This window comes from Physcomitrium patens, chromosome 6, assembly GCF_059467195.1.
Source record: "Physcomitrium patens ecotype Gransden chromosome 6, ASM5946719v1, whole genome shotgun sequence".
Taxonomy (NCBI): domain Eukaryota; kingdom Viridiplantae; phylum Streptophyta; class Bryopsida; order Funariales; family Funariaceae; genus Physcomitrium; species Physcomitrium patens.
Window position 1 is genome coordinate 1,759,889 of NC_143415.1, and position 12,294 is coordinate 1,772,182.

General features: G+C 32.8%; 1 protein-coding gene across 1 annotated transcript; it reads left to right on the plus strand.

The window, feature by feature from the left end:
• The first annotated feature begins 298 nt into the window (after nucleotides 1–298).
• Nucleotides 299–2,898, plus strand: LOC149989098 (xyloglucan endotransglucosylase protein 7-like). The gene is made up of 3 exons (XM_090250885.1): nucleotides 299–1,249; nucleotides 1,479–1,579; nucleotides 1,843–2,898. The coding sequence occupies exons 1-3, from the start codon at nucleotides 988–990 to the stop codon at nucleotides 2,446–2,448; spliced, it is 969 nt and encodes a 322-aa protein (XP_090107011.1). The 5' UTR covers nucleotides 299–987; the 3' UTR covers nucleotides 2,449–2,898.
• Nucleotides 2,899–12,294: the final 9,396 nt, after the last annotated feature.

Sequence of the window (12,294 nt, forward strand, 5' to 3'; positions counted from 1 at the left end):
GGCGCTTTCTGGAGGCAGTGTGGTCACTGGGCTGCATCATTGGATCCTGCTGAGTTGGACCTTGGGTCTCCTTCGTAAGGAGTTGGCAGGTTTGCGACCCTTAGCTCCAAGTCCTCAACAGGCTGCTTACCTCCAGCAGAATACGCGGAATCCAAGGCAGCGTCCATTTCGAGACTGGCGATGATTAAATGATGAACGAAATCTAGCTAGAATGTTCTACAGCTTTCGTTTCGTGTAGGGTTGGAAATATCCATCCAGGCTGAGCCTCGTTAATTTCCTCTGCAATTGCCCGGTTACGCAAACTGGCGAAATCACCGCCATGTCTTCCCCGAAAACTTCCACGTCCTTCCTGTGATTTGCCCTGAGTTCCGGGAAGTTCATGATCGCAGTGCCAACCGGTAGACGGTGATTTCACCGAAAGCCCTGTGATGTGATGGGAGGAGAAAGTAGGAAGAATTTCCTCGACAAATACCAACAACATAATCCTGCAAATTACGGTTTTACGACATCGGCACCGCACGCTCTTTTTGAGATCGACGACAAATGGTGCTGCCGCGTCGTCTGCCACCTTAACACTGTCGCTGCTGATGCGCCAGCCTACACTCACGCGCTCCCAGCTTGTATATATACCGGCCACCATTCTGCGGATTCCAAGGTAATGCAGTGCACACTGCTCATGCAGCTGCGACTTCGAGACACAACTAGACTCCACGAGGGACTTCAACAGACAACGTCAACATTATCCAGGAATTAGCCTCAGTCCGTCGCCAGTGGGTGTGTAGACCAACACAAGTTGCCAAACGTTTTTGAAGCCCATCAGTGCCGTCGGTGCATTGTTGGTGGTCCGAAGTCAGCCATGACAAGTTAGGTGCAGTCCGTTGGGAGTAGGATCTAGCAGAGACTAGAAAATTGCGATTCACGGGAGCTGAGACTAGGTGCATTGCGAATTGAGACTGAGTGAACTGATCAATTGGTGACAACTACGGCATGAGCGATAATAGACAGACAAAAAGTATTGCGACGCAGCCATCGCCCATGCAATCAGCAATGGAATGGTCCAGAAGCTCATACTCACAATGCCTGTCTATCCTTGTGCTGGCGCTGTGCTTGAGCTCGCTATTCATTACTTCTCACGCACAGGCTACATCAGTCAGGGCGCTCGAAGGCCAGTTCAATAAGTGGACGCCAAACAACCTGAAGTTCTCCAAAGACGGAAGGGGAGTAGAGCTGGTGCTTGACAAGTATTCTGGTGAGTTGCATGCTTCCCTCCAGGATGGGCTTGTAGAGTAACTCGTTGGTGCGTGTTCAACCCATATGATGTTTACAGCTTACTCAGCACTCCGAATATGTGCATGTATGTGTATGTGTATGCTGTAGACTGAATATGGGTCACGGATGCGTAGTGTGTCAGTCGCACACATGTGTTGACGTTGCCTCTGGTGCTACGTATACTGATCATGGTGGACATGCGTGAACAGCTGCCGGAATGGGATCCAAGAGGAGTTGGCTGTACGGCGGGTTCGGGGCGTGGATACAGTTGCCGGCGGGCAACTCTGCGGGGACGGTGACGACATTGTATGTAAGTACCAGCATGCCGAGTTCTCTCATGGACGCAGATTCGTCTGCTGTCGCGATGGTTGCTTGATGTGTGGGGACGTGTGAAATGAGTGGGTCGGGTGCGAGGATGCTAGCTCCTGACAATGCGCGCCAGACGGGCTTCGATGGAGTGTGGAGAGAGGTGCTGACGATTGGGAGGAGCTTCGATATGGTGTGTGCACGTGAGGGTGAGTGGCGGACGTGGCACGGCTGCACGGTTTTCTGATCGGTGAGGTTGTTGTGCAGATGACATCTCCAGGACCTCATCACTGCGAGTTGGACTTCGAGTTCTTGGGGAACCAAACCGGGGAGCCTTTCCTGCTGCACACCAACGTGTTCGTGGACGGCGTGGGCGGGCGCGAGCAGCAAATCTACCTGGGGTTCGACCCGAGCGCGGCTTTCCATTACTACAACTTCCAGTGGAACAAGGACCTGATCGTGTTCTACGTGGACAACACGCCAGTTCGGATGTTCAGGAACCTGGAGGGCATTGTGCCCGGGTTCAAGTACCCGAACCACCAGGCCATGGGACTGTTCCTGAGCATCTGGGACGGCAGCAGCTGGGCCACGCAGGGAGGGCGCGTGAAGCTGGACTGGATTGCGGCGCCGTTTGTGGCGACGTACCAGAAATTCAGGCTGAACGGGTGCGTGGTGGAATCATACGACAGTGATGGAATCAGGAAATGCCAGAACACTATGTGGGCGGCTCCTGGGCCGAACGCTCAGCGACTGCCGACTGGGCGAGTGAGGCAGATGAGGGCGGTGAGGCAGAATCAGGTGAAGTACAACTACTGCGACGACAGGAAGCGGTACCTGAGTGCGCCTCCGGAATGCGCGTACAATGTGTTGTAGAGTGGACGTGTAAACTGGGTAGGAGGGGAATAGTGGGGGATAGTGGGGACATTCTTTGATAGCCGTGGTAGTGGAGGCATTAATCTTAGGAAAGAAGGGAAAACAGGTTCAATCGTGTGAAGTTGGCACGAGAAGAAGCTGTGTAGACGGAGGGATAGTAGTCCGCTCCGTGAACCTTCAGAAGCAAGGACTGATAATTGGATTGCAAGGAAAAGTGATGTACATGGAGAAGTGCGCATGAGAAATGAAGTGCGGCATGACATTCCATGGCATGGAGATGACAACAGTGCAGGTTGATGTGGGTCGTGGTGGTTTGTAGTCTTTGCACTTGGGCGTGAGTTACGGTGGATGGACTTTGGAGTGAAACATTGTGGAACGTGCGGCCGTGGATGTACTGGTTGTAATGTGTACTTTGATTAGTAAATAGAGGTATGGTATTTTGAGCACTGACATCGGTTGAGAGAGATTTGGCTGTCCGAGCCCAATACGTATGAATCTTTAGAGGGAGACCGTGCTATACATAGATCAGAATATGTATTTTGATGTGAAGTGAGGACGGATGCTGAATAAGTTCACGATATGGATTATATAATTTCATATCACTTGCTTGTATTAAGGATGGCTATTGGTAGAGTTTTTGTGGTGAATGGTGGTGTTCAATTTGACGACTGCAGTTGGAACCGCGCCAATTTTTGCGGTGGATCCTGCAGCAAGAATAGTTTGGTGCATGAGTCGATCATAAGGCATCGTCGCGTATCAATTGACACCGTCGTTGAGATAAGTACCAGGAATGTCGTATCAGAAAATAGGAGAGAACTTCTCAGTGAATGAGGATGTCATTATTCATCTTTATTGCTTGCTGAAGACATTGACTCTGCGGAATTCATGTATACCGGAATGGAGCAGTCTCGCTGGAGACATTGAAATCTATAGAATCCGCGTGAAGCACTGTGAAGAGGCTAACAGGTAGTTAATTCATCATGCATCAGCTTGAGTTGAAAAGAATTGTATGATTGAACCCTTTGGAATCAAATTGAATACTTTTTGATTTTTCACCATCATTCAATTCACAATCGGAAAATAATGAGTATGAAAAAAATAAACAATATACGTAAGATTCTAATGTGGTTCAATGTTCGCCTTGATGCTTCATTGACACATGGACATAGCATTCTGAGAAAAATGCCTCGTTCATGGAACACATACGTTATGGAGAGTAGCTCCTTCAACGACCAGGATGATTCATGAAGAGTAAAACAAGCTGCAAGAACTGGAATCTGAATCCAGTAAGTTCTGTGTTACTCCCAATAATCTTTATAAGTTCACGTCTCTACCATGGACACACCACAGTGAGGAGAATTCTGATACCAACCAAGCACAGAAGATTTTTAACGAGGCTCTAGAGAGAGGCGCTGTGGTTTGACAGAGAACATCCAGCGGCATTCGAGCTTCCTCTTGAGTTGTGGTCAGTGTCGGTGTCAGCAAATGGAGATGGATGCGCAGGAATTTGCAAATATATACATCAAAAGAGAAAATAATAAGGATTTTACCATAATTACAGTCTATGTTGATGACTGTATTCTTATCTGTATTTCTATTCTTATCAGCAACAAGCTTCCTTTAATTCAACAAGTCAAAGACATTCTCCAACAAGAATTTGACATGTCCGATGAAGGAGAAATCCTTTATTTTTTAAGCAATGCCATACTAAGAAATAGAAAAGCATGATGGATCACCCTATTAAGCCAAATACTTAACAAATAAACTTCATGAATTCCATATGTTAAATTCCAATCCATTAAGTACCCCAATTCAGCCAAGAATTTGTTTAAGTAATGGAGACCATATTACTTTCCATGATTACCCCTATTCTCAAGTTGTTGGCAGTTTCATACATGCCATTGTTAATTCTAGACTCAATTGTGTTTTTGCTATTAGCAGTTTAGTACAATATCTCTCTAAACCAGGACCTACACATATTCAAACTTTAAAAAGAACTATGAGATATATAAAAGGCACATTAAATATTGGCATAAAATATGAACACTTATCTCAAGGTGATATTCTCCATGGTTATTCTGATGTTAATTGGGCAGGTGATAAGAACACCTGTCCCTCCACCTCTACATTTTACTTCTTATTGGCTGGAGGAGTTATCTCTTAGGGCAGGAAGAAACAATAATTTGTTGCTTTATCCTCCACACAATCAGAATACATGGCTTTAACAAAAGCAAAAGTTGAGGCCATATGGTTGAAAAAATTATTACATGAACTTGGATTCCCTCAACATGCATCAACTACCATATATTCAGATAGTCAAAGTGCCATTGCTTTTAGTGAAAATCCCAAATATCACTCTAGGAGTAAATACATGGACACACAATACCATTTCACTAGAGAGAATATCTTTTCCGAAGAAATCAAACTGTAATATGTACCAACCACATATATGATAGAAGATATATTTACAAAATCTCTTCCCAAAGAGAAACATTTACAATGCCTATCACAATTAGGCATGTATCAACTTCTTCTAAATATAAAATAAGTAAACTATTTTACAATCATTCAAGTATTACTAGTCTCTTCCAAAAAATATAATTTTACACAACATAAATATTTTGATACATCATGGAATAAAAGACAATCTAGTAAGATAAATTACTCCAAATCCATGACATATCAAAATACTGAAAAAAACCTATTTATCCACACTTTTAGGAGAAAAATCAGACTACTATAGGACCCGCTATAGGACCTACTTTAGGACCTACTAGAAGGCCAATTGCAAGGCCCGCTATAGAGCCTGCCATCATACTTATTGTGGATTCTACCAAAAGACTTTCTGCAAAAGTTATTGTTAAGGCAATTGCATCTGCAGCCGACTGTGTCTAGATGCCTCTTTAGGAACTCGTTGTTGTGCCTGCATTCACAATGCCTCTTCCAATAACATAAAAATTAAGAAACAACAAAAAAAAAAAAACAAAAAAATATATAGATAACAAACAAGAAGCAATAAGCAAATACAAGTCAATCAAGAAATACATACCTTTTCAGATTCGAAGAAGCAGTGGAAGAAGTGCAAAAGAGCTTCTCAACAATGCAACACCAAAAAGGAGATTGAAATCCTATATTTTGCATACATATCTATTTTTAAAATGGATGAACTTCTACTATCGATGAAATTTAATTTGAGGATGAAGTTTAGTGTACTAGTGGGAGTATTGGGAGAATTACAATGTATAGTACACTAGTCTCTTGTATAGAATACTATCTACTCTATATTGATCTTACACCAAGATTTGTGACTCTTGGTATTACTTTTGTAAACACAATATATTGTGTATCAATTGATCATATTAATAATAATATTGTTTCCAACAAAATGCACGATGGTATGCTTGATAGGTTAAAGATATGTAAACAATATCTCCAGTTTATGTTTGGACAGTCCGTTTATAGTGCCTTGCTTCATGTTCTCTCTTGTCGAGTCATAAAATAGGTTGTTGGAAATTCTTCTTGTAGGGTGGCGATGAGAATGAGTTGTATAGGTTACATTTACTTCTTATAAGTTTGTGCTATAACTATAGATGAATATCTACTATTAATAATAGTTTCAACACTTTTTACACTATCAATTAGGTTTTCATCGATTATCATATATGTATTCATTCTAAAATATTTCATCTATATCTATTTATTGTTTATTCTTATGTAGATTTTTTTAAATAAATTGAAATTAATCCTTAATTATCTTTTATTTTATTTATTAGATTCTAAGAAAAAAAATTAATAATTATTTTTTAGTTATTCTAATTAAAAAATATCTAAAAAAATTTGATATAAATTTTTTGAATTAAATATAAAATATCAAACTTTTAAAAACTATTTTTAAAGAATTTATGAATATATTTGTAAAAATTTAAGTCCAATTTTTTTCTAGTAAAGTTACCAATTTTGTGTTTTTAACAAAAAAAAAATTATTGACAACACTATCTTAGAATAGATGATTTATTATTAAAAATTTACAATATTAATGATCAAAAGGATCCTATTAAGTCTTGATATTGATTAATTCTACTATTTTTTTTAACCTCAAAAAAATATAAAGTATTCTATATTTAATTTTAAAAATCTTCATCTTTTTAAAATTATTCTACCACTATTTTTTTACATAATAATAATAAAGAATTTATATTATTAGTTTCTATTAATATCTAAGAAATAAATATAAATAATATAAATCGTTATTTTTTGCATAAAAAATCTATTAATCTTTATTTTTTTTTCTTTTCATCATTATTATGAGAAAATAGATTTATTATTATTATCTTTTTCATAATTAAATTATAATTTAAATATTTTTTATATATTAATATTTATTTTTATCTTTATAAATTAAAAAATTTATTTTTTTAGTATTGATTAAGTTTATAGATGTATCTTAAAAAATCCACATACAGCAGAATCTACACAACAAAGATAGAAGAAAAAAAAGTATATATATTAATCATTTTACATGTGGTAAGAAATCATTCTACAAGTTATGTTTATTATGTAAGTTATGTTAAAAAACTTACACTTATCTTTAACTTCCTATTATATTTGTAGCATATCAAATGTTTTACCAATCAAATTATATTTTTTTAATACAAAAATTTATAGATTCTATCTTTTATAAAACACATAAATTAAGTTCATTGATTTTATCTTTGTAAGCTGTATGTGCAATAATTTTGTAAATCTTAGTACTTCTAAGCCAACTATTAAATTTTTATCACATCACTGCCAAGTCAAACTATTTAACTTTATGAAATATTTTTGTATAGATAATAATAAAACCTTTTGTACTTCAACTTACAAGTAATTATAATAGTATTAATTAAAAAAATTAAATGATTAATTTATCAACTTTCATATAATAACATAATATTTTCTTTTTAAATACAATTATAAATTAATACAAAGATGTCAAAATTATAGAATAATTACTTTTTCTATTCTCATATAAAATTTAATATCATATTCATGTGTCTTTTAAACGTCTAATATATTCAAATTCTTATTAAAAATCATTTCATTTACGTAATCTAGAATCAATATGATTTTTCAATAAAAACTTATGTTTATGTATATATTATTCTATAATTTTTTAATAAATTATATCAAATATTTTTAGTTAATTAATCTATTCTATACATGTGAAAGGTTTTTTGGCCAATATTTTTTGGCTAAGTACTGTAAGAATCTTTCTTATTGCAAATTTATTAATTTATTTTATTCTACAAATTATCTTTTTTAATTTCTTATAAAACCTCAACACTTATTTTGATAGATTAAATAGTTTAATAGATTGAGTTTTAAACTAAAATCAAAATATTCTATTTGATTAATAAAACATATTAAATTATTTTTACATAAAAAAATATTAAAAGAAATTAAATTTACTTAGATATCTAAAAAGATTATTTTTTATTTTTAATAATTTAGAACATTAAATGTTTTCTTAAACAAAATCATACCTCTAATTTTTTTATATTCTTTAAAATATAATAAAATAAATGACCATACTATATAAGTAAATATTAATTCTTTAAAAATAAACTTTTGAGATTTTATGCAATTTTTTATTAATAAAATATATATCTCATAACTTTAAAATTAGTCATTAATAACTATAATAATATATATTTTTACATTGATCCAATAATAAGATCTTCTAACTTTTAGATTTAAATCTAAGTTTTTACTTATTTATGATTAAGTGTATTTTAAATTTGATATTTATTTTATACTTAAAATCAATATTTTAGAATACTTATATTATATTTTTTTATTGAGTTAGCTCTTTTGTAGATTGACTTTATAGTTTTAAATGTTAAAAAAACACAAGATGTTTAAAAAGCCTCTAATGGTGCTAAAAAGTGATTTGTGAGCATAAAAGTGATATAAGAGTAGAAATTCTAATTTGAGATATTTCTATTATTTACAAGACTTTTTTAAAATCTTTAAAGTTGAGAGTATTTTCAAAGAAAAAAATATTAGTTTGTTTATAAAGATGGTATTTTGGGATTTTGACATATCTTCTTTTTTTTAATATTTTTAATATATATCTTCTTGAGACATGGCTTTAAGTTAAGGTGAAAACTTTCAGGTCATTAAAAAGTTTAAAAATAAAAATTTATACCATTAGAGGATAAAAATATTTTTTTTCTTGGCTTCTTTGGAACTTTAGTACATTATAAATGAAAGTGAAGAGCTACCAAGCATGCATGCTAGTATGAAAGAAAAAGAATATAAATATTTTGAAAAGAAGCCTTTAAATTTATTCCAATAAATATTTATGAAGCCAAAAATATTTACATTATTGCTTACAAAAGAGCCAGTAAAAGTATAGAAGTCTCTTTGCAACATCTATGAGAGTAAGAAATTGTCTAAAATTCTTTATACAGAAAAGAAATTACTCACTTTTAAGATGAAAGAAGATAAAGATCTCATAGCATATCTCTACATAATGAATGCACTTGCAAATAAACTTACATTTATAGATAAGCTAGTACAAGATGCAAATATTATGATGACTCTATTTATGAGTCTATCAAAATCTTACAACTACTTAATTGTGGCATTAGAATCTATTAAAATCTAAGAAATTACAATGAATTACATGATAGTAAGATTTTTCCATGAAATGACTAAAAAAAGATAAAGAGCTTCAAAGTAAATACTTAGCACTCTATCATGTCAAGACAATGAGAGCTACTCAAACCAACAAAATGATGTCAAAACTTAATTCAATTATAGCAAATTAAGTGTCATGGATATACATATTTATTCTAATAATTATTTAAATAATATAAATAGATATAAGTAAATTAAAGTAAATAAATTTGATGATATCATGTAGAAAAGCTTTTTAGAAGCTTCATAGATGCAGATTTGGTACTTGTGATACTATTATAACAACAAATATAATCTTAGAAAATAGTAGAACATACAAAGTCATTGAAATTGGCTCTATTATAGTGGAAGTAATTACAAATATATAAATCAATTGGATTAGATTTTAAAAAATCTCTTATATATAAAAAATGAAACAAAATCTACTTTCAATAAATAAAATATTAATAATAATAAGAAACTTTGTGATTCAATTTAGCATGAATGGATGTTTTGTAAAAATATTGAATAAGAACATAATATCTAAGAATTAAATTTTAAGAGAATCAATAAAGTAGAAGTAGTTGCATTTATTGAACTTAAATTAAATCAAGACAAATTAGATATATGGCATTGAAGTCTTAGTCATTTGAATATGAATATTATAAAAGAACTCCAATCTATAGTAAATAGCTTAGATCTTCGAAATACAAGCCAAAATGAAATGCAACTTGCATGTAATAGATTCAAATAAGGCAAATAATAAAGAACCTTATTTCAAATAGTATAGCAACATGTGCTATCAAGTTGCTAGATATTATCTATTTTAATATATGTAGACCTATGAAGACTATAAGTTTAGATGGAATAAGTTATTTTCTTACTTTTATTAATGAATTCTTAAAAAAAAATGGATTTATATTTTAAAAGCCAAGAATGAGTATTTTTAGAGATTTAAGGAATCTAAAGCTCTTGTTGAAAAAATAATTAATCAAAGATTAAAGTATTGTATAAAAATAATAGAAGTAAGTGTATGTCTAAAAAAAATATATTTATTTAAAAAATAAAAGAATTGTTAGATAAATCACAATTCTATATATTCTATAATAAAATAATATTATAAAAAAACAAATAATATTATAGAAATAGCAATAAACATGCTTTATACTCAAAATCTTGGTCATGAATTTTAAAATGAAGTCATTTTTAATATTTCTTATATAAAAAATAAGTTTTTAATAAGTATTTTTACATCAATGACACCACAACAAGCTTAAAATAAAAATAAAATAAAATAAAATAAAAACTTATATTTTACATATAATGAATTTAATGGCTAATATGTTTGGATAGCCAAAAGATCATAAAAAGTCATGATGTCAAGTTTTTGAAATACTATAGTGCTTGTAAGCAATTGGAGATGTATCCAAGAATAGAATTTTGGAAGAAAAATATGAAATTGTTTTTTTGGAAGTTACAAATTTTTAATTGGAATTAGCTAAAGTAATGAAAGGCAGGCTGAGTTGGCACCTACACTCATAATGAGCAAAGGGAGCGATCTACAATGGCATTCACCTTTGAATGGCATTGATCAAGAGATGCCATGTGGCAGTACTTCAAGGACTCCATCATGAATGTTAGGAGAGGATATGGACTGTAGCAATGGCTGCAATAAATACTATACTTAACTCAAATCCTCATTGTAGATGCTGGATTTACCATTGTAGCTGATAGGAATAAAATGGCCCCATCACCAAATTTGCACGAGAAGAAATTTAGAAAGATCATGAGTGTTTGCACCAACTGGTAGTTGAAGAGGATGCAAATCAACTATTAACTTCAGAGGTGATATCAACAAGGCATGGAGTGGAAGGAATTAAGAAGTCACACAAGACCTATGTCTAGTGAATAGCATTTATTTACATTCCACAATATGAAGGGAAAGTATAAAACGAGAGTTCAAGGTTCCATCAGGTTCTTTCATTGTTTTCATGTTTAAAGAAGAAGTTCAAGATCTGAGAGAGCTACTTGTAGTAAGATGGTGAATAAAGAATACTAGTGTATAAGAACAAGAGAATTGTATAGGTAGAATAGCTATCAAATTCTGAGAAGAAAGAGAGAAACAATTGAAGAAAGTTTTGAAATTTTTAAATTGACAAGTTTTAAAACTATCTAGGAGATTTTTGAAGGCTATAAGTGGAATTTGGTGATAGGACTAGAGATAAAATTTTATAGAAAGTTTTTGAAAGCAATCAAGAAGCTACATATTAATTTTGGATTAATTCTGGATTAGAAAATTGTTAATGATAGACTAAAGAGTATTCATCAATCAAATAGTGGAGTTTCTATTGGATTTTGAAAGTGAAACTTTCTAAATAGCATCTAAAAAGAAACAAAGAACCTATGGACTTTGAAAACTTAAAAAATCATTGAGCAATTTTTAAGATATTGATGGTTGTATATTCAACCAAATTTTTCTATCACAGAAATCTCAAAGAACTTTGAACAGATGTGGTAAATTGAAAGAGAAGAATTTGAATGTGAATTATGACCAAAAGTTGTATCTCTAAATAAAGAACCTTTGTATTTTGGTTTGAACAAAAAAATATTTTGTCAATTGAAAGAAGCCTCTAAAAATGTGAGTAGGAATCAACTATACATTAAGAGAAATGATAGAATTTGATCTTACAATTTTTGGACTTAAGAAGGAGCCAAATAAAGAAGTCATGAATTAAAAATATAGGAAAATATTTTTAAGAGATCGACCAATCTACTCCAAGTGATAGATTGTGAAAAACAATCACCAATATTTTTAAACCATTCATGAAGTTATTTAATTTGTATCATGAATTAAAGATGTATCATAAGGAGAGAGGCAAATCTTCAAAGCATTTTAAGCTTTGAGATAAACCTACTCTATAGAATTCTAGAAATTAAAGATTAGAATAAAAAACCACCATTTTAGAATACAGATTGCTACCATCATCAAAGCATTTATGGAGTAGAGGACGAGCTATAGGAAGTAGATATATACCAGATTTGGGAGGACTAAGCAAAAAATCTTTCAGCAAGGGTGTAGAAGCTTGTCTATTGGTAGAAGAGTACCTCAAGAGCATTGATGTGTATTATACAAAGGAATATAAGCTAATTAACAATATAGTAAACATTTTCATCTTGTCATATCTT

What these genes read in the sequence shown, in the direction of transcription:
- LOC149989098 (XM_090250885.1), top strand. Translation starts at nt 988, where the DNA reads ATGAGCGATAATAGACAGACAAAAAGTATTGCGACGCAGCCATCGCCC. An exon ending in GGTGCTTGACAAGTATTCTG is followed by an intron (nt 1,250 to 1,478) that starts GTGAGTTGCATG and finishes ATGCGTGAACAG; the next exon opens with CTGCCGGAATGGGATCCAAG. An exon ending in GGACGGTGACGACATTGTAT is followed by an intron (nt 1,580 to 1,842) that starts GTAAGTACCAGC and finishes GTTGTTGTGCAG; the next exon opens with ATGACATCTCCAGGACCTCA.